Source organism: Barbus barbus (assembly GCF_936440315.1).
Source record: "Barbus barbus genome assembly, chromosome: 5".
In the NCBI taxonomy this organism is placed as follows: Eukaryota; Metazoa; Chordata; class Actinopteri; order Cypriniformes; family Cyprinidae; genus Barbus; species Barbus barbus.
In genome coordinates, this window is record NC_136733.1 from 24,486,522 (window position 1) to 24,509,979 (window position 23,458).

The 23,458-nt window shown below is 36.0% G+C and overlaps 2 protein-coding genes across 12 annotated transcripts; one reads left to right on the plus strand and one right to left on the minus strand.

Moving 5' to 3' along the window:
- The first annotated feature begins 733 nt into the window (after positions 1-733).
- grsf1 (G-rich RNA sequence binding factor 1) lies at positions 734-7,290 on the plus strand. Of its 2 annotated transcripts, XM_079417658.1 has the most exons (10): positions 740-1,092; positions 1,197-1,338; positions 2,289-2,444; positions 2,526-2,660; positions 2,749-2,887; positions 3,424-3,542; positions 3,631-3,716; positions 6,560-6,695; positions 6,796-6,858; positions 7,015-7,290. In XM_079417658.1, the coding sequence occupies exons 1-9, from the start codon at positions 877-879 to the stop codon at positions 6,849-6,851; spliced, it is 1,185 nt and encodes a 394-aa protein (XP_079273784.1). In that variant the 5' UTR covers positions 740-876; the 3' UTR covers positions 6,852-6,858; positions 7,015-7,290. The 2 variants fall into 2 exon arrangements, with proteins under 2 accessions (XP_079273783.1, XP_079273784.1); XM_079417657.1 differs by having other exon boundaries at positions 734-1,092; positions 6,796-7,288.
- Positions 7,175-22,049, minus strand: rufy3 (RUN and FYVE domain containing 3). 10 transcript variants are annotated; one of them, XM_079417646.1, is made up of 19 exons: positions 21,518-21,912; positions 16,079-16,138; positions 14,350-14,523; positions 14,032-14,149; positions 13,854-13,955; positions 13,634-13,757; positions 13,409-13,473; positions 13,259-13,324; positions 13,080-13,149; positions 12,378-12,470; positions 12,151-12,234; positions 11,863-12,030; positions 11,234-11,331; positions 9,373-9,492; positions 8,656-8,779; positions 8,500-8,576; positions 8,386-8,410; positions 8,223-8,300; positions 7,230-7,959 (listed from the first exon to the last, which is right to left on the minus strand). In XM_079417646.1, exons 1-19 carry the CDS (start codon positions 21,789-21,791, stop codon positions 7,771-7,773), a joined length of 2,109 nt encoding a protein of 702 aa, XP_079273772.1. In that variant the 5' UTR covers positions 21,792-21,912; the 3' UTR covers positions 7,230-7,770. The 10 variants fall into 10 exon arrangements, with proteins under 10 accessions (XP_079273774.1, XP_079273772.1, XP_079273775.1 ...); XM_079417649.1 differs by lacking the exon at positions 21,518-21,912 and adding an exon at positions 18,323-18,623; XM_079417648.1 differs by lacking the exon at positions 16,079-16,138 and having other exon boundaries at positions 7,175-7,959; positions 21,518-22,046.
- Between the last annotated feature and the right edge of the window lie 1,409 nt (positions 22,050-23,458).

Consider the following 23,458-nt stretch of genomic DNA (forward strand, 5'->3'; position numbering starts at 1 on the left):
ATAAAAAGTAAATAATTTTCATAAAATTATGTAATAATTTGCTTTATTACAAGAATAAAAAATAATAATAATAAACTAAATCCATACACCATATTTTGCCGTTTTGAACTACAACTACAAAGAAAAAGTTAAATAGACGTTTTATAAAATAATTAACAGATTTTTTTTTTTTTTTTTTTTTTTTCTGTCAAGCGGTTTTTGCAGAAATTAAAAAATGACGTTGATCTTGTTCTTTCTGTGAAATTTCTTTTGAAACCGTAGCTCATTTGTTTTGGGAGTGTCCTTTTGTTCAGTCTTTCTGGAATGATGTTAATGCTTTGATTGTCCAAAATGTTTCTTATGATTTCTCTTTATGTTATAGATACATTCTTTTGGGGTTTTATGCTAAAGATAAGATTATATATAATGAAAGTTTTTGTATAAACCTCCAGTTATTTCAATATCTGTTAACAAGAAAGCTATAAAAACATCTAGAACTTGTGCCATATTAAATATTCTTCCTTAATATACTTGTATCTTAATTTGAGTGCACTTTCCCTCTCTCTTTTTTTTCACTCCTTTCTGTCTATTTCTTAAGAAGCTTTATATTACATTACTTCTTCTCTTAACTATTAAACCATAATTCGTTTATTATTGAAAGTTTTTTTATGTTTTGTACGTACTGTAATCTTTTTTATTATTATTGCAAACAAACTAAACTAAAAAAGTACTTTTATTTTGAAAGGATTGTTAAGGCAAAGGGCGCGTGTTGTTGACGTCATGTTGTCCTCTGATGCCGCAGGTCAACGTGATTTTTGGGGCAACTGAGCCGAAACATGTCGTGTTAAAGCTGTCTGTATACTTTAGGTTTTAAGGCGAAGTTTTCCACAGTACAAGATGTCTGCATTCAGCAGGAGCGCGCTCTTGATGTCTCTTGTTCGCTGTATCAGGAGACAGCAGCACTTTCCATGCGTGGATCCTCTGAATCATATTAAAACTGCGCAGTTTACACTAGCACGAGGTCGAGATGTTCATTCATGGACCGCGAGATATTTTCCAGGCCGTGAAGTCAAGCATCCATGGACATTATATCAGCGAAGACTATTTACTGAGGTACCTGATGCATTTATGTAAAGATAGTTGAGTGCATTTCCAGAAAAAACACATGGCGTTTAGCTTAATTGCTTTCCCCTGACATTATTCTTTGAATGTTTTAGGCACCGTCTAAGGAAGATGAGTATCCACCATTACCAGAATACACCCCTCATGAGGAGCTCCAAGCAAAGGAAGTGTTCATCATCCAGGCCAAAGGTTTTCCTTGGTCATGTACTGCAGAGGACTTAATGAACTTCTTCACTGGTACTTGTTTTGATCTTTTACAGTCTCTAAAGTCTTTGCAGACATGCTTCACCTACTTGATCAAGTCAAGTCAGTTCAAGATATGTTAAAATGTAAAACCTGACATGAAATAATAGTCAGAAAAACACAACATTTTGAAATGAAGAGTTTATTTAACCTATAGATAAAATATATAAAATTTGCATATATACTTTTTTGTATCATATTTGATACACCATACTTGTATGGCCCATGATATAGGAGGATATGAAGCTCACACTCAAGGAGGAGAAAAAAAAACAACAACCCCGTTTTATTTCGATTTCCAAATTGAGCAAAAATATGCAATTTAGTGCAGATGTTTTTTTATGACAGTAGTTTGTGATGTAATTATAATGGTACACTTTAGTGATTAGATAAAATGCATGTAATATCAGTCGTCACTCTGTATCATCGAATATGTCTTAGTAAGATGCACTTAGTTTTATGAGTGGATTTCCTTAAAACATATGCAAAATGTTTAAAAGCCTCATGTTTCATACTTGATAGTCACATTTGAATATGCTTTTTCAAAATAATGATGTATGTATGAATAATCAAAGTTAAGTAAGCTAAGAAAATGTTAATCTTGAAATATTAATAACAATATAAAAGTTATTTTTATATAAAACAATTATTTCAGCAGAAAAACATGTACCACAAACTAAAGGTGTGTGTTTTTAGAATTATACTAAAAGGCCTTTTATTTCATTTAAAAAGTAAGAACTTTTAATTGGTGTTAGAAGGCATGTAGCAGATTTTTAGCAATATTTTCATAATGTTGATAATAGAAATGAATGCATCAAATATGATACAGTAGTAGGCTTTTTAGGGTTTTGTCAGTATATGGATTTCCAGCTCTTAAAGATGTTTAGATATGATCTACTCGTGATGTGAAGTGAACATTTTATTTAGATATTTGATTTTTGTAGATTGTAGGATCCGAGGTGGAGTTGAAGGAATCCATATAATTCACAACAGGAACGGCAAATCGATGGGACAGGCGATTATTGAGCTGGAGCACGAGGAGGACGTTTGCAAAGCATTGGATCTGCACAAACATTACCTGGGACAACGCTTTGTTGAAGGTAAGCAGTATTCTTTGTTTATCACATGCCAAATTGTTCACATAGCTCATATTTAGTGAACACTGGTGTTATGTGTTTCAGTGTATGAGGTAACAAACAAAGATGCTGAAGCCATATTAAAGGCTACACAGCAGATTACAGAGTCAGATGGAGTGGTGCGACTCAGAGGGCTTCCCTTCAGCTGCTCGGAGAAAGACATCGTTCAGTTTTTCTCTGGTGAGATCCTTAAAAATGTGACATTTGAATGTCATTGCACTGATGAAAGCCAATGCTTCATTTGAGTGTTTTAATATTCTCAAAACAGGGTTGGAGATTGTGGAAGATGGCGTAACAATAGTCCTGGACAGGAAAGGAAGAAACTCAGGCGATGCCTTCGTGCACTTCGCCACTAAGGAAATGGCCGAAGAGGCCCTAAAGAAAGACCGAGAAGTCATGGGAAACAGGTTGGTATTTCATCAAGTAATAATTTATGCAAAATAAATGTTTTTCAGGAACATAAATGTGTAGTTGTTGTTTTTTTTTCCAGGCACTTCTTTAAGATTTTGGGCATCATAATCATCATGTGTGGTTTCAGACAAAACATTTAGTGCTTATTTTATTGCAGTTCATCTATTTGTGTATATATATATATTTCTATTACGTTACATACCTTTAAAGCAGAGGTTCTCAAGTCTATATTCTGAAGCTTTTTACTGAGGTATTTGTTCATATATCATTTGCCTGATTTTATACATTCAGCATTGTATAAATAATTAGATAAATCGTTTGCATATTTAAATATACCATTTCAGAAACCTATAATACAAAAAGTGCTCGCAATTCTTAATGCAAGTCAGTCAACTAGGGAAGTATGGTGGTATCTATTAGTTATGTTTTATATACGTCTTGCCCCTGTTCAGTACCAAAAGTTTTAAAATCAAATATGTACTTTAACATTTCATATCTGTGTTCACAATGGGGTGTTTTTCCTCATATGCAGGTATATTGAGATTTTCCCCAGCAGGAAAAGTGAGATCCAAGTCCAGTATGGAAGAAGGCGAAATGAGATGTCAGCTTTCACACCAGGAGCTGAAGACACGCCACGCACAATTAAAACAGGTGTTTATTACTGTGTCCCTTTACAAGCAGGCTTTAAATATTAATACATACTATGTGCAGTCCTTAACATCTGTATTTTTGTGGACAGAAAACAGTAGCTCTATATCAACAACGCACAACTTCATTCACATGAGAGGTCTGCCATATGATGCCACAGGAGAAGACATTGTCAAGGTAAAGTTTTATATTGAATTTATTCTATTTAAGATACAGCATGATTTTTGATTGTTTGTGTCAATGAGGTGGTCAATAGGAGTGGAATAACTCCTTAATACAGGGTTCCCACTCTTTCATGAATACCAGATTCAAGGACTTTTTAAAGCACCATTTATTTTATACCAAGCACCTATCAAATTCACACCCCAGCATATGTAGTGTCATGAAAGACCTTACAGTACTTAACATTTCACTTACACTTAACATTCACATTAAAAATGTCAGCGTAATAATGTTTTGAGTGTGTAGGTTTCATAAATTTAGACCGTTTTGAGCAGTCGTGTTCAAAGGAATTTAATGAAATCCATTGAAGTCAATACAGGTAATATTCAAATACAATTTCTAAAATACTGATAAAATATGCATCAAACTGTTTTTGCTGTAGTTCTTTTACAAGATTTAAATTTGAAAGAATGTCATGATTTTTAAAGTAATAAAAAGTGGTTAAATGTTGTAATAACACAGTAAAACCTGTTAACATAACATTAACAAGTCAAAATTATCATTAAATTATTATTTAGCGCGAATACTGAACTCGTGAGACATGACATTATCGAGTATATTGCAAAAACCAAACAAAACAGACCTACAGGGTGCACGCATACACGACTATGTGATGAAGATTGGTTAGACTAACTTAGTGCGCTCTTTTACTGCATGATTCAGTCTATTAATATGCATTAGGAATTATCACAATTCAAGATAAGGGGGCAGAAAATGTATATAGTTATATCAATTCATCAAGTTAATCAATATCACACGAAGAGTGCCGCTTAAAAAAAATATGATATTGAATTTATTCAGCAGTTCAATAAACTATAAGTTACTATCAAGAGACTTACGTTTTAGACACCATATTGGCTGTTTTTGCGCTATTTCGACAAGAGGAAATATTCCAAACACAGCCACAGCACTGTTTTACATGACGGCGTTTCGTTCCTGAATGAATCAACCGTTAAATTATTTGGTTCAGTCGCAATGACTCACTTATTAACAGTGACTTGATGTCACCTGCTGGCGGTTTTAACTTCACATTTACAGTATCTTTTCAGTATTTAAATAATTTCAAATATGTTTAATGTTTAAAATATCAAAACATTATTTATGCATTTCTAACTGCAAGTTAAAGCATTCCATGTCCCTCTAAGCTGCATCAACATGTGAAAAAACATCTAAATGCCACTTCAGATGCAACTTCTGCAAAGATTAATTTTATTGATACTGATTTCATTTGTTTAGTAACAGCCTAAATGTATTATTATTATTATTATTATTATTTACTGATTAAATGTAAAAATTTGACTCAAAAGATGATGCACACTTTTAGAAAAAAATGGCTTTATAAAGGTAAAAATGCCCATAAAAGGTACAAATCAATTGAAACTTTTTGGAAAAGATTCATTTATATCATTGCTGTGAACTGACCACACAGAATATAAAGAATATCAAAAACATTAGGAGTCAGCTGTCTACAACAGTCTTAAGATACCAGCACAATAACACACTCAGCAAAATATCATCTAATTATCTTTATCGATAAAATCCCAGAAAATGTTGAGAATTTTATCAATATTGCACACCCTTAGTACTGACACAAAATTATTTGAAATGGTCGCTTTGTCACTTCCAGTGTAGACGGCTTCAAGCTGTTGGTTTATTTCAGTGTTTTTTTGTTTGTTTTGTTTTTTGGCTGGTAGAAGTTATGAATGGCCGGTAACTTAAAAATTTAGTAGCCAAATTGGCTGGTGAGTGAAAAAGTTAATTTCAATCCCTGATTGTAATTCTGGAGACACCAGGAAGGTTGCAGCTCTGGAAAATTGTGGTGCTGGAGACTAAATGCTTCCTGATTGTTTTACATCTAATTCTTCACATTAATTCTTAATTATTTTGCAGTTAACATGCATCTTGTCTTATCCGCCTGTTTTTTTCTAACCCCGCTGACCCAATGAGCATTTCTCTGACCAATGGTCATGCCTTAACTTTGCAATTATTGCATTAGTTTTGAATATTTCTCATAGGGATTTAATCATTTTTTAATTTTTCAGTCTGAGTTAAGTCTCTTTTTTGGCTCATTTCAATATAAAAGAAAACCTGCCTAATAATTCTGCACACCTGAATATAAGGAGTTTTTCACTTCGAGCCTTCATGGACAATTATATATCACTTATAATTGATTAAATACTAAATTAATAGTAGTTATTAAGATTGATGTGGTTTGGTATTGGTAAAATGTGCTTGTGAAAGAAAAAAAAATGTCCGAATATCAACGTGCCTAATATTTCTGCACGCACTGTAAGATTTGCTCACTTTACAGAGTGCGCGTGATCGCGAAATTGAAAATGAACTGCGAACGCTCATTAAAATGTGATTTCAAATCTCCGCATATTGATTGCGCGAAAATTATATACGATATTAGAATGTTTGCGGGAGTAGACGGTAATGTTAGAAACTCGGCGGGAGTGGGCTTAAGAAAACTGTCCCGCGCAGGGCTCTAGGCAGCACATCAACACACACGCCAAGTTCATTTCGCGCTACCCCATCTCCACCCCAATCATTAGTGCCGTTTCATTCTGTGTTTGACAGCACATACAGGACCATTTTTGAAATAGTGCCATAAAATTTATTTCAAATTTAATTCAAGCACTTTCAAGGACCTATGTTTGTTTTCAAGTACTTTCCAGACCATATGTCTGAAATTCAAGTACTTTCGAGAAGTGTGGGAACCCTGTTAATAAGACCTCAATTGATATTGCCCAGTGTATAATCTACACCAAATGACTGAGGTGTCATTTCTGTTCTAGTTTTTCGCTCCCATCCGACTGGTGAAGGTTCTTGTAGAGTACAGCGCTGACGGACGACCCACCGGTGAGGCAGATGCCTACTTCAGAACACATCAAGATGCCGTGTTAGCCATGTCCAAAGACAGAGAGTATATACGTAAGCATTGTTTTCATCTGAAATAACCCAAATGTGGTCCAAAATGTTAAATACAAACATGATGATTAACCTTGCTTTTTTTTTTCCCCCTGTTGTCCAGTGAAGAGATATATTGAACTGTTCCTGAATTCATCAGCATCAAGGGAGGAACAATAGGATGAAAGTAAACTATTTAAACTGTCTTAATGCATTGCATCCCATCTTATTTAATGAAAGTGATTCAATGTATATTACAAGAATGCATATAACCAACATTAAAGAGAACTTTACAATTATTGCCTGTTCTGTTTTCTTTTTGGATATTTATTTCTGATTTCAGATCGACAGTGTTAACGAAACAGTCACATGTAGAGGAAGTGTCCAAAGTTTTTTAAAAAGTAACTGTTCCATTGTTGTACTTGTAAACCCTTCAAACACATGAGATGTAAGTGCTGTTTTTTCATTGTATGCCCCAAACATGCCAAGCCATTCCTGTCTTTCATCAAGATTTAATTGTCAAAAATATTGCATGCATGTATAAAATGACTGAGAAATCCAAATTATAATAATTTTATTGTTCAGCTATTAAGAATAAAATGCATTATTACACAGGCATAAAACTTCCCTTTTCTCTACATAATTTCATTTTATTTCAGTTTCAATTATGGTCGTCTTTGTGATGAGTTCCATAATATCTTCTTAGACAACTGATGAGTTTTGGACTCAAAAGTTTAACATGTTAGTTTGTGCATTGTTTAGTGCCATAGTTTTCATAAAGCTGACACTATCCTGTCTACAATCCATCATCTTCTAATTCATTATATATATTATTAATACGTCACTTTTGTTATTGTATATCCTGCTTGCTATCATGAATGACATGGAGACAATTCAAATACTAGAACCACATAAATCCACTTGGTGGACAGCTTCACTCATCCTCAAGAATTATATGAAATCATGAAAATCTTTAAAGCATTTCCCACAAGAGCTTGTAAAAATCCCTTTTTGGCAAATGTTGTATGCACACAAAATAATTGATATGTTGCTTAACCGAGATAACTGATTTAGGTATCATTTTTCACGGATTACCCATTTAACTACTGCCAGAATAATCTGTGCTCAGAAATGAGTGCCCCCTCGGGGATGGGGAGGATGCGTACTGCTGCATTAACTGCGAATAGCAAACGTCACACACGTGTTCAGGGTTGATGGAGGAGGGCAGAGGAAGTTCGTTGGCCATGCAGTTCTCACAGAATGCACCACTGCAATTCTTACATTGCCTCTGAAATGGTTAAAAAGACATGTTGATTTGGTGCTCAAGAAACATTTCCTTACTATTATCAGTGTTGAAAACAGTTGCACTTGTGTTCTGTTACTGTGAAAGTTCAAAAGAATAGCATTTATTTGAAATAAATCTTTTGTAACATTATACGCTGCTGACAGAAGTGTACTTTAATATTAACATGTTATTAAAAAGCAATGATTACTTTGCTGAGGATTTTGTTTTATTGTTGGTTAGATATTAACATTTCCTTGCTTTGATACCTTGGGTGTAGTCAGAGAGTCTTGGTTTTCACACATTTGGCAGATGGTAGGCTCAGTGTCTTTACAAAGAGACTGGTCCTATAAAGTAAGATATAAAAAATTATTGGTGGGAACGTCTCTGATAAAAAAAAAAAAAAAAATTGTAAAATTAAATGTAGAGTACCTGTTCATCTTCATGTGACAGCGTTCTGAGAAAAAGACAGTTTCAGTTTAATTTTAATAACGTTGCAGTAGATAAATAGAATTGTATGCAACTGATCCAGCATTTAAGACTTACAAACTGGAACTTAGACTTGACTTTTCCTCAAGTGCAGTGCGCAGTGTATCATTTTCTTTTTTAACAGACTCTAACTCCTATATAAAAACAAAAAGCCTGAATTTCAGGGAACAGCACACTCTATATTCAGAGAAAGCAACTGAAAGCAGTTCTCACCCTTCTGATGTCCTCCACATGCTGTCTCATGTCTCTCTGAGGTGGTGTTTTTCCTAACAGAGCTTCAGGTATGTGGCCTCCAGGATTCGCTCTCCATGTCCTGAGCTCTTGTTCCAAAAGCCATCTATCATATCAAGAAAGACAATGGCTTTATAACGGTGTTTGTAATTTTCACAACGTTAGCATTGCCTGTGCAATCATTTGGTTAAATCACAATGAAAACAAACTTCAGTCGGGGTTCAAAAAGCACTGCTAAGTGATGAGATCAGTGACAAACATCTTAAAGTCTTCAGTGTCACATGATCCTTCAGAAATCATTCTACTATGCTGATTTAGTGCTCAAGTACCATTTCTTATCATCTATGTTGAAAGCAGTTGTGTATTGATGAATAGAAAGTTGAAAAATGCATTTATTTAGAACAATATTTTCTCAATGATTGATTTAATGCATCCTTGCTGAATAAAACTACTACGGTAATTTCTTACAAATCTCACTGATCCCAGAATTTTGAACATTAACACAAAATTAACATTAAACTGGATGATTCATTGTTAGCTCTTGATGCTCAAATAAATAACTAATAAACTGGACTTTCTTTATAATGTTATCACTAAATTACATAATATATATGCATAACATCTACTTACTAAATATGAAACAAAATATATTGGTTGACCAGTAGATGTAACATCACATCAATAAGTAAATCTCAGTACCTCTGTCTCTGTAACTGCTCCACCTCTTCCTGCAGACTCTCAATCTTGTCTCCAAACTCCTGCTTGAAGAGTCGATTGGCCTCGTCAGCCAGGTCCCGCTCTCGTTCCGCCTTCTTACATCTGAAGTTGGGCCACATTAACTTAATGAGGTGAAATGAAAACTAAAAGCCATGGGAAACGAAGATGAACCGAATAATAAAAGCATAAAGAAGAACTAAGGAAGGAACTTGGAGAGGACAGAAGGAAGCATGTGGCTAGAGCAGAAACCGTAAAAGCTCAAGAAGGCAAAGTAGTCTGACAAGTGTCTGATTTTTTTTATTAAGCTATGTTTGAACTACATTTCAACATCTAAATTATGTCTACATACACTTTAGTCCGTTCACAATTTAGAGGATTTCATCATCCAGACTTTTTGCAGAATCCGAATTCCAAAGCTTTGACATTTGGCATCAAACTACCACTGCATCAAATTCAGTTTACAATAAGCTGTAAAATAATTCAGGCACGCCATCCAGCACTCAACATCATTTCTTCCAAAAAAAGCTAACATAACCTCCTGAAATAAACACACTCTTGTTTGTCAGCTTGGGCATCCATCAAAGCACTCAACATCATGAAACTTAAGCAGGTTGGTCTAATATTCAGGTCCAAGACTTTTAACCAAATAATGTGGTGTTGCATACTTTTATATAGAGTATAAAACGATTGTACATTTTTGATAGGAATGTTTCCCCGTGCTGTACTGAACTGGGTTATGGTTTGAGAAGTATTTTTTTCAGTATTGAGAAGTAAAGATATAAGAGAGATGCATTTCCATTACTTAAAATATACATGTCTGCCATCTTTGTTCTAAGATGCCAAAACAGCTGCTTTTTACTCTGGCTAAAACATACAGAGGGAGATTAGAGACAGGAGCACTGGATCAGGCATACAATATTGAAAGATGAGGCTGGGGGGCGACACAGAAGCAAGATCTGTAGTTTTCAGTCCGGTTTAAAGACAGAATAACGGCAATGGATCTGAAACTCAGTAATAAAATAAACACCCTAGTCATCTATGTTATGCAAAATCAAATTGAAGATCTTTTTTTTTTTTTTTAAATTTAGGATTTTTGGAAACTGTCTGCGATCATTTTATTGCTGCCTCTGAATGAGTTTTTCTGCAGCTGTGTTTAAGTTTCGTGCCTGTTTAGCCATGTCTTTCTCACTGCTCAGGAAAAAGGGGTAGAAACACAAGAGAATGAGCATGTGAAAAATGTCAAATGAACAGGTAAAAGCAAAGAAGTGTTTGAGAGAAGACAGAGACAGAGAGCAGAAGTTATTGTAGAAACAGAAACGTTGCTGCCTCCAATAGGTTGGAAACACAACTGTAACAGGAAAGAGTGGACTTGTCTTATTTGTGCTCTATATATGTGATGCGCACTCTGTCTTTGTTATGATCATTCACCGATTAAGGAAATCTGCCCATCCTGAACAATAACCTTCCTTGGAAAATTAGTTATATACGGTGCGATTCAAAAGTTCACAGTGAAAATCTATGATAAAAAAATAAATAAATAAATAAGTGTATAAAATTTAGTTGTATAACGCTTTAAGGTTCAATTTGTTAACTTTAAAAATTGCTTTAAAAATGATTTAAACTATAAAAAAATGTTACTAACTTTTAAAGCATTTATTAGTATAGGTCAATATTAATTGATAATATTGTGTACATACAGTATATATGCTCACATTATATATTGTTTTTTGAAATTAAAAGAGGCATTTTCACTTGTGCTCTCAGACTTATGAACCCCATTCTTTGTTTTGCAGTGTACATGTTATGTGTAAATTCTGTGCTTATGTAGTTAGACTCCTTTTACCTGCTCTCCAGCTGTTTAATAATGCTCCCCATCTGGTTTGTTTTCTCCTCCAAACGGCTGATGATGTCACTTTTCTGTTTTGCACCGGCCTCTGAGCTCTACAAGCCAGACAAACACAAACCCCAATCACAAACACATTGTATCAAAACAGTGCAGTTTAGCTACATTGGATAATTGGTACTAATGTAGTTGTCATGTTCTTAATCTTATTAACAATTCTACACATACAAGCCATGTGAAGCAACAGCAGGATTCAGACAGATGAACAGAAATTCCTGAAATTCAAGCACGCTATGTGACTCGGCACTACAAGTCTACTCTACTTGCTTCTTTATTTTGGCACTGTCAAATCAGATCACTTTGTTGTCACTCCACCATAGTGTAACCTTTTCAAATCAGGAGGGAAAATAAATGTGCTGCTTACAAGCAGCTTCTGTGTGTGAAACAAGCAAGCGCTCCAGTGTTAAACCTGTGAATTGCATGTTTTTTTTTAATTGGAAATGTGTCTCTCTCTTTCATACCTGTGACTATTTTCTTGCTTTTTTAACGCCATGTCAGCCTGTGTGTTCATGGCGAGAGCCAGGTTTAGTTATTAAAAACATAATTATATATAAGTTGTTTAAGCATACCTGTGACTTAGTGGAGAGCTCATGGTTGAGTGTACGCATTTCATCTAACTGCTGTCTGAGCTCCACCAAAGCATCATGTTTTTCACAGATGTCCTTCTCTAGCATCGTCATGGAAAGCTCCATCTCTTGCTTCATCCCTATCTGCACCTCCAACTCCTTCTCGACATCCTACACAAACACACTGTTTCTTTCAAGATTCAGGTTCTTCAGACATCTCCTTCAGAGGTCCTATTTCAGAGATGAATTTGAAGATAAAGAGAATGATATAAGCATTAATGGTTTACTCACCAGTCTGAGCTGAGTTTCCTCTTTGAGCTGTTTGCGAGTTTCTCCAAGCACTTGACCGTTTGCGGTACCATCTGCCCTTGATGCCTTCAAAGAGAAATACAGGTCAAATATCAGAGCAAAGAACTACTATGAGCCTGTGGCTTACTTTTGAATAACGAGTACCAATCATTGTTGTTCTATTGAATGATTGTTAATAATCAGTACTGTGGGATCAAAAGATTCTTCACCTTGCGACTAGACTCCACAAAGTAAGAGCTTTCCTCCTTCACCCTTTCCAGCTCCTCCTGCAGAGTGATGATCCTGTTGTTTGCCACAGCAAGCTAAATATCAAGAACAAGTCATTATTATTACTAGCATCTATTCACAAATAGTTACTTTACTAAGTTCCACCAACCATGTCAATAAACCACATTAAAAATTCTGGGGTCAGAATTTTTTACAATTTTCTTTTTAAATTAATCATTTTAGTCACAAAGACACATCAAACTGATCAAAAGTAATAGTAAAGGCAGACAGTAAAGTTACAAAAGACCCATTTATGTTTTTATTTGCTGCTGAAAATTCAGCTTTGCCATCCCAGGAATAAATTAATAAAATACATTAACAAAAATAAATAGATATAAAAAAATGAAATAGCTATTTTCAATTGTAATAATATCCACAATATTATATTTCTGATCTAAAAAATGCAGCCTTGGTGAGCATAAGATAATTATTTGGAAAAAATAAAATAAAATCTTACTGACCGCAAGCTTTGACAGCTTGAACAGTAGTGTATACACAGCTATGTGCATGAATATATCATGTGAATTCAGTTCTGCTAACATGTAAATTATCTTATCAGTTATGTAAATCATTTGTCTCTAGTTTATTACACTCTTGTATTTACCACAATTTCAGTAATCCATTAAATTATGATTATTACCCACCTCCTCTGTAAGTTTTGTGTTGGATTTTTCCAGTGCATCCACTTTGGCTTGCAAGTTATTCACTGACGCACTGGGAAAGGGGAATTTAGAGTGACAATGTGAGATTGCTCATGCTTTCCAAATGAGCAGCTAGTCACAAACACACCCCACAAGTCTGATGTTGGGTAAAGGGACTGCACCTTAAATGTCTGTTCAGTTCCTCAACATAATTCTTCTGGTCAAGAATAGCTGTGATCTGTCCATCACTGCAAGCAAAGAGCAGCTTTGAGTCCAATAACTGTCAGACTATAACAATTCGCTTCCATTGCGGGAGTTGAATATGGACTCACCCTTCTGTGCTTTTGCTGCTGTGCGCACCATCTTTCAGATACATGGAAAAATCTATGACTCCAACCTATTGAGAGAGTAGAGGAGATCTTATTACCCTGTATCACCTTTTTGCCAGCACACTTTGGAGAAAAACCTTGAAAGGACAAAGAAAATGTAAGAAAGATAATGCTTTGTTCTATCATTTGTTGTCCCTTCATTACTCATGTACAGTAACTAACATATACCTGTGAGTCTAAATCTTCCCCTTTCATACACAAGTTAGCATCAATGACATTCAGGCCCACCAACAGCCCAGCGATCACAGCTCCTTCCTCCTCCATCATAAGAGCATTGGGCTCATAGAATTCACTGAGGGACACAACAACAGCATAAGATATTTACAAAACTGGGTTGCTAAATCAAAATTATGGCTTTTATACTATAGACCAAAATCTGTAACTGTACCTGAGCAGGTCTTTTCGGTTGATGATGGTCTTCATGTAGTCTGAGAGCTTCTTCTGCATTAAGGCCAGTCGAAGCCATGCTCTGCCTCTTCCTAATGGGGTTCTGGGATGAAAGAACAACTTTAGAAACACAGTATGCATTAAAAAACAACATGTACAAGTTGAAAACCTCTTCTTACTTGAGCCCAGGAAGGTCTTTGACGCTGGCTGTGATCTCACCAGCTTCTGGAGTCAACTTTTCTACAAGTTCCAGAGGACCCCAAAAAGACTTATTCTGACCAAGGAACGTCTTCTTACCTAAAAAAAAAGGGATATCTTTAGGCGAAAAAAAACTGAAAACAGATTGATTGAGTATACATAACATACTAAAAGTACTGTGCAATAATTATCTAAATGAATGAGCAGATGATTATATCTCTATTGTGTAAAGGACACAAATGAGGACCTGTGAATACTCTGAGGACAGTGGAATTTGGGTTGGGATTTGTTGCACTTACTTTTAAGTCCGTGTTTCAGACAGTGCTCCATGACGACAAAAAATTGCTGCAGTGGGGCATAGTCTGAATCCAGTGTGCGGCCCAGGTTCAGTGCAGACTCAATCAAGCCCTTGATGCTCAGCTTGGCCATGTTCATCAGGTTAAGCCTCTCGATGGCAATGGGGTCCTTGGGATCTGGAAATCAAAAAATTCAAGCATGAATTGAAACATCAAGGTACAATTCTCTAACTCTGACTTTTTCTACACACAGTATTTAACAGGTTTGATAAAAGCAATATATGATTTTTTTCAGAGAAAGACTTCATGAGAACTTCCCATTGACTGTGGTTTCCTCTATGTCTGGCAAAGACCTATGAAATTGTAGTTGATGCAATGTGAAATGCAGACAGATTTCCTCCCACCATCTCAATCATGCTCCTCAGGAGAAATTTTCAGGAAAAAAATTAACAGCTGATTGTTTTGAAAGCTATTGTTTTCAGGATAATCTCAATTCAACCTTACAATGAATTACAACAGTAAATCAATCACTACAGTAAATCAGTTTTTACTGAACTGAATTTCGAGTTTGAGTTCTCAAGCCTCACCCTGTCTAAACCAAAACACACCCACAGTAATGCAATCATTTCATCATTAAGACTCTCAATCCATGTCTGTTCACGAATAGGAGTGACCTTTTTCATGAGGACAGCGCTGGGCAAGAGAAAGGCTGCTATAGTTCTTTCCCTTTAAAATCAATTGGGTTGATTTTACAAATGGGCCATGATGGACTCATTTAGTATTTAGTCAAACTTCCCATCTCAGTGCATTTACATTGCACAAAAATGTCATTAATTTTCAGGTATTAAGACAGGAAAAATAATCCATGAGGCAGTAGGTAATTTTTCACAGTACACTGACTTTTAAAATGAAAAATGATGGCATGGAAGATACTGTCAGTTAAAGTCTAGTCATTTCTGTCCAAGTTTATTTTAAATGGTCATTACTCATAAAATAATACTGAATTGTTAATGCAACAAGAATTAAGTTGTTGAAAGACCTTGAAATGAATAGTAAAACCAAAAGATTTTACTGGTAAAAACCATGAATTAAAGACCTCCTTGTAGCTTCTCAGAGTCACACAGCAAAGAATGAGTCAAGCTATAGCTTCATGTCTATGCAAAGGTTATACAAATTACAGAAACCAAACTATTTCACTGTAAGGACCGGGATTATTTTAGTGTGTTTTTTTGGGGGGCATAAGAAGTCTCTGAATCATAATTGTTTAATGTCTCTACAGGGAATAAATCTGAAGAACCAGAAATTGATCACTGATAGTATGAAATGCTGGTAAAACCATGCGATCAGCGTGCAGAATCAGTCAGAGAATGGGGTGGGGTGAGGAAACAGCCAAAGAAACAGGCCAGACGAGAACAATCCAACCAAATGGGTAGCCAAATATTTTGCTAGCTACAAAGAGAGCTAGCAAAAAAAATTCAGAGACAAAGCTATTGATGGAAACATCAAACCAATAGGAAGGGAGATAATAGACAATGAAAGAGAGACAAATATAGAGAACAACAAAAGAACATGAGCACAAGAGGTAAAGCTATAGAAGCTGTGGTGCGAATGTGCCATTCAGGGAGGCTTTTTTGGTAAAGACAGGGCTGCATAGCCATGCCAGCTGTGGTTTTAGGATGGTGCCCGAGGCAGGGATGAGGTGGATTGGGGGGAGTGATGCCACCATACGCACCTTTAAACTCATCAAGCATTTGCATTTGCTCCACCAAATCTGTGAAATCCTCCCATGAGTCTTTGCAAAAGGCAATGGAAAACAGAAAAAAAGCAGAAAAGGATTGGGTCATGCACATCATGGGAGTAAACCAAAGCAACAACAAAAGGGAATACATATGTTGTAGGAAATTTGAGTGTAGACTCTTATTAACAGAGCCAAGCTCACTCTCTCTCACTGTCATACATTAGCACAAATCTTACCCTAGTGAATGACTTTAGAAGCACTACAGCAGAGACTATTAATAGCAAACTGAGTGTTGATGGTCATTATTAAGAGCCACTATGATAACATGTCAGCAAATCTGGATCAGAAGACAGTTACTATGAAGTAATTTGACAACACTAGAAGAAGCTCAGAAAAAATGCTCTACTTGTCTTGCTAGATTCTTGTGGCAACTTATCTAAACCGATTTGTTTGACCGAAGGCATCAGTAAAGAATGTACGATTTCCTTTTTATCCTACATTCAATTTTATTCCTATAATATCTTTTTTTTTGTTAGATTCATTCCAAGACAGCTTTAAAGGGACAGCAACAACAATGAAAAATCTTTTGCTCACCCTCACAGTTCCAAACATCCCTGTATGACTTTCTCTGTTCTGTGGAACATAAAAGAAAGGTTTTCGTCCCCAAAACATATTTTTTTATGTTCCACAGAAGAATGTCACAGGTTTGAAAGGACATTAGGGTGAATAAATCATGACAGATTTTTTTTTATTCATAGTTACTAATGTCGCTTGGCTGAGAGGGAAAAGAAGAAACTAAAATGAAATCAAACCGTAAGTGACACTTAATGAGGCAGAGCACACCAAACACTACAAAGAACATCTGCATGCAGTGGAATAGATCAAGGGCAAAATGGCAACTAACCAGTACTGATTGATATGCAGTGGTTTAATTGAAGAGAATATTTGTTGTAAAACATTATGAAAAAAAATACCGGGAAGATCTCTGAGGAAATAGTACCGTCTTTACTTCTTTTGGCTCTGAACCCTGGGGGCCGATGTGACACTATAAATATCAGATGTTTATCACACAGTCCAAAGGTGATGCGATTCATGAAAATGCACGACCAAACAAACAACTACTTCTGTAGTAGCCTATATAATCACCTCAGAGGATGACTCTGTAAACACAACCTATCAGATAATGTTTTCTATTCTTTGTCTTTCTACACGCCCATTTCATGCTCGATCAATGAAGATAAAATACATTAGATTGAACTGTTGCATCTTATATACTGCCAGTTGATCACATGCCTTCAAGACATTTGATCGAGTGGGAATCCCAGGGGCAACAGTACTGTGTCCACATGATGTTAACCTTTTAACCTTTGGCAAGATAAGCTGTGACTCTCCAGTAATGCACTGGATTAGTTAAACATTTGTGAGGTCTGACACCATCACTATTCTAGAAAACTATGTATTGCCATCTTTTCCCTTCAGAAAAGTGAATAAATGAAAACCAAATTTACAAAATGCCTTTTATTTTTATTAAACTCGACAGAGAAAAAAGAACATATCAAACAATATTAAGTCATTTGTTAAAGGCCCATGCACACCAAGCACGATAACTATAAAGTTTTAATAATCACTCAAATTATGAGAATTGGGAAGTCCACACCACAGCTATAATGATACAGAGGAACAATATCGTTGGGATCACTTTCAGAATGATTGTTTTCCAGATGATGAAGAATAAAAACACTGTCAGCCAATCAGAATCCATCCGGCTTTAAAGAGCTCGAACAAAACTGCAGCATGCACTAATAAGAACCAAATTTTATATTCTGTTGATGTGTATGCAAATATAGTTATACAGTAGTTATCTTTAGAGTCATAGATTTTTGGTGTGAAGTATTGTGTAAAAAATTATGACCAACAATCCAAATCTTACAGTCTGTCAAAACCTTTTTTTCTCTTTTTAAAAAAAAAAAAAAATCCCTCCAACTTTTGTTCGGAGGGATTTTCCAAACAGTGCAGTGCACTTACTCAATTTGTTCAATGTGACAATTTAATTAGAATAAAATAGAATAAAGGTATGAATAGCTTCCCTCAAATCACTCAGTGAGAAACTTGTTCTTCATAAAAAACTACATTTCCAAGCAGGCCTGCAGGAATACTGAGAGAATGATGGAGGAAGGTTGGGCGAGCACCGCCCAGTACGATAGGAGCCACAGAGGCCTAATGATGCTGTGCGCCTACCTTCATGAGCCGGCTCGGGATCTGGCGTTAGCGAAATGTCGTTGAGCTCACGCAGGCACAGCCATTCGCCATCCACCGACACGCGGAAGTTGCACAGGTAGATGGTCTCTCGGGCAGCCTGTGTGATCTTGTCAGTAGTGGGGGTGGGGGCTTCGCTCTGGGGCGTCAGATCAGACATGGTGACTCAGCTGATAGCTGCTGCGACGACAACAACACTCACGATGGCGGCCCTCAGTGAAGAGTCAGGAGCAGGGAATAGGAATGATGATGATTTTTTTTTTTTTTTTTATCCAGTCCAAGCAAGACTCTTCTCCAGCACAAAGGAAAAAGGAAAAAAGAGTCAATGAAAACAAAGAAAGAAGGAAGGGGGAAAATAAGCAAGCATTCCACCGCAAACTTGGCCGAAGGGATGCTATTCTTCCGGGGCTCAATGGCCTCGCCTTGTGAATGAGCAGCGACAGCTAAAATCCTCCGTGTGAATAAAGGCTTCAGTGCTCTCTGGCTGAGCACTGCAAGGGGATTGAGATGCTGTGTGAGCCTCAGCAGAGCTACAATCAGAGATGTCTCTTTCTCTCGCTCTCTCTCAGACCCTCCCTCTCAGCCCAGCCGCTTGCTTTCACCGGATTGGCTGCATGCGCTGCAAATGGGAGGGTGTTGACCAAGATGGCTGCCGTGATGCTGAGGAGGATTGTGGGAATCACATGAGCAGATGGTGGAGGGGGGCACAGCTCCCGAGAGGCCTGTCAGATGCAGGGGGGAGCTGTTGTCAAAGATCCACATGCCGCATAAGAGAAGGATGGAAGTACTACTGATTGAGAACCAGAACATTGCTGATAAAGCTGATTTTTACTGAAAGACATCTTGAAGAGGAGCAAACTGGCCACTCATATTAAACCATGTGTGAAACAAATGTAATGAAAAACAATTTACGGATACTCTGTAAAAGCGATCACATATCAACCTTTGAAAGTACCTTTGAAAAGAGAAGAACCTCATATGCAAAGTTATGTAAAACGGGGTTTGAATATTAGCAGTAAACTAATATTCAAGTCATATTATTTACAAAAGAAAAGCACTTATACATGACTAACAGTTAATAACACTATCAATTAACAACTATCCATTAACAACACATTTTTTTAAACAGCATTGGGTACGGACTGGGTCATTTTTTTTAAAGAAATTTACAAAAGTTACAAAAGAATTAGGCTATTTTTCAAATAAATGCTGTTCTATTTTTTCTTTAAATAATCCTGAAAAAAATACACAAAAATATTCAGCAGCACCATGTTTTCACAATTAATAATAAGAAGAAATGTTTCTTGAACATCAAATATGTATATTAAAATGATTTCTAAAAGATCATGTGACACTAAAGACTGGAGTAATGGCTGCTGAAAATTCAGCTTTGCCATCACAGGAATAAATTTTAAAATATAATAACAGAAAACAGTTTTACTGTAGTAATGATCGCATCAATGAAGACTTGGTAAGTATAAAAAAACTTCAAAAACACAAAAAACAATCTTACCGACCCCAAACTTTTGTACGATAGTGTATCTCTAAAACTATGCATGTAAATGAAAATACCAAAGTAATGTGGTGATGTCATATCATTCAGTGATGCGCTTCTAAGCAAGATATATCATTACAGATATTGAACCACAATACTGCACTGATAAATAATTCACAAAGTGTGACAAATAGGCTGTATGAGTCTGATTTAACCCTCTGAAGCAAGCAATCACAAAAGAAAGAAAAAATATGTAATGTTTTCATTTTCAAAAACTCCACCAAAATAATATAATCATTTCCCATCTTTAATTTCTTCAAAATGTACGCTTTTTAAAAAAGCTGCACGAGTCCATTGCAACTGAATATAATTGTACATTTTCCAGATGTACCTGGTATTTCACCATCAGCCTTCAACCAGTATGTTCTTTGACCTGTGACGTACGAAGAAAAACTAATAATAATTAAAAAACTAAAAAAATAATTTACCTGGGTGTTCTTAAACAAGTACAATTTAACCCTAAAAGCAAATTCACACCGCACAGACAAACGCCAACAAACTAGTCTGTTGGAGTTTGTTGGATCAGTGCGTTACCCCTGTTGGCATTGGTTGGAGTTTGTTTTCACCAGATACCTATATGCTTATAGATATAGGATCATCCATTTTCTCCCCAGTCAGTGAGAGTTGGTCGGTGTCTGTTGGTGCAGTGTCAACATGACAGTTGTTTTTCATAAGATTCTAAATCCAACGGCCAACTTGAGCCAACTTGTTTGTTGGCATTTGTCTGTGCGGTGTGAATTGGCCTTAAAAAGAAACTGTGTGACTCACAGAGCTCCTCAGATCCGACAGCTACTCGGCTCTTGTGGATTTATGGGATAGAAAACTGGTTGCACACAGAAATTTCAGCAGGTGCAGAAGAACTGTCATGCAAGAATTGTCTGCATACGGTTTTCACATCCTACTCATTTGACATACTTTTTTGAAATGCATATATTTATGGCATAAAAACGGCAGTCGTCAAGAATTATGGTTGGTTTGGATGTAATATCGCAGCACAAACTTTTTTAAAATATGCTTTTAAGAGACCTTACTTGACAACATTTCAAAGGGTTCAAAAAATAATCTCTGTTACGCGCCAAAAGAATGTAAAAAAAAAACTAAGAAAACCAAGTGACAACCTACACAGAAAGCAGTTTTGGCCAATATTATGTGCATTGCAGTCATTTACAGCATGACTATGATGGCCAAAAATGTGAGCAAGGTAGGCAGCTCACTAGTTATTCAGAATCAGCCAAATCTGACCATAATAATAGCCAGCACGCACACTCAACCACCATATTTCTCATGGCGAGCATGACCTCGAGGATTAGGGGTTTATAAGAGTTGTGGATATCTACATTCGTACAGTAGGTTAAATATAGTTTACACGCGAGCTGATGACATGATGTTTGTGCTAGCTGTGGGTTATTATTGACTTGTGAATTAAACGTCATAAACTCAAGGGGGAATAAAGCACTAATCTAAGAAAGGCATAAACGTGGTAGTGGCTGTCATGATTGTGCAATGTTGTTGACAATGTTGTGCAAGGCTTGTGTCAAATAATGCAGCATGTTCAAGAGAAGCAAACACTATCAGATCCTATCAAATAAGCCCATATGCAGATGACCATAACATATACTCACTTCTTGTTTTCTTGTTAGTCCTCTCAATCTGGAATTCATATCGCACTGGTGAAGGAAGAGAAGAGCTCGTCTTTGTAAACTGTATACTTGAGTTATAAGTTAACGCCTCCTTAAAGAAAATCACCGAGGCAGGAGAAAGCGACTCCTCCGGGCTGTTGGCTGTATGTCCATCGCTGTCCTGCATGTGGGGTTTGAGAAATTCATTAGATGACACTAAAGTTTCTGAAACTTCACTGCTGTGCTGCTCCGATGCTCCTGAGCAGGGCTCCGCCATCTTCAGGTCAAATTCACGTGACCGCTCTGCGTCAATACAACCGTCCGCTCGCGCTGCATTCAGTTCTCGGTGGAAACTAACTAACTCATGATTATTTATTTTTCTTCTTCTTCTTTTAGGAACTCATGATTATTTAGAAGTGTTTTGGACAGTTATACACTACGACTCGACGCGTGTAGTCTGTCTTGTTCTTAAATCAGCGGACAAAACAATAAAGAAATCAAATGTGTATTGTAATTCGGTCATATGTGTTGTGACGTAGATCATCAGCTGGGTGAGGGCATTTAAAGGAACAGCAGCATCATTTAACTTTGACCTCAATACAGCGGGAGGACAAACCGTACTTCACAACACTATACATACAGCATGTCACAACTGTACGGTTCTATGAAAAATTAATTTAAATGTCTTTTCTATCATGTTGTTATATAACTGAGCAGCAACTAATCGAACAGCAATTCTTGCCAATCAGGAAAAATATGGGTGTTTCTTCAATTAGAGGAACTTGTGGGCCTGTTAATTCTTATTTCTCAGAAATTTACTCTTGCGTTATTATTTCTCAGAAAAATAAATAAAATACTCTTAAATGCACTTTACATGCTTCTAATTTCTTTAACTAAACAGTGGACATGTGTGCACCACAAGAAAAGTCTGTCATTTAAAAAAAAAAAAAAAAACCCATGAAGCTTACACACACAAAGTGTTATTTCTACCATAGATTAAGTGGCATTTTAAACATTTTTGCAATACAGTGGTTGTCTCCTTTGCTTTGCTTTGCTAGACTAATTTCACAGCTATCATTTTATATATCCTCCTAACTGCACAGAATTAAATAATATTTCACATAATTTGCTCAACAAACTGGGGTACAATCGTATTAAAATTGTGTGCAATTATGTGCAAAATGTTTATTTCACGTTTGTTAACACCATTATAGGTTATAGAAGGTCTGGATCTGGGACCAGGGTAAAAAGTAGCAAAAATAAATGATGAAGACATGCAGAAAATTTAAAACGGTTGGAACACTATAGGCTAATTAATTTCTCATAAACGTCAAATAATTTCACCATAGCTCATTTTACATGTATATAGATGCACCACTAGAGAGCGCCATCGGCAGTATTTTGGTTATAAGTCTTGTAACAATAGTTAGTAACTTGACTAGATATTTCTATAGTCTTTGATCTAAATATATAGATCTAATCTTATTTGCTATCCTTTCCTAGTAATAGAACTATTTCATTAGCAGAACATGGATTTTATTTGTCATGTATTAATATACAATGTACAAGGAATGTATTTGGTTGTAGGTATACAGAAAAAAACTATTTATTTATTTATCATATTTTGACTCTCCTCTTTGTTCATTTCTGTGATTATCTACAATACAGCTGCATTTCCCTTCTTATGCAGAATTTATTTTTTTCCTGTGTAACTAATTCCTTTTTTTCTGTTCTTTGATATTTTGCTCATCATATGCATATGTCCCATTGTCCTTGATTCCTGGGTTACGTTTATTGGCTTGTTTGCTTAGCTTACTCAATGATACTGGCTGTTTGGTTTTGTTAAACATACTTTTGTTACACATTTTTCTGCCTGGATCTTAACCCTGACCCTGCTTCAGACTAATTACACTCATTCATTTTTGCAGCTCCCTATTTGATGTA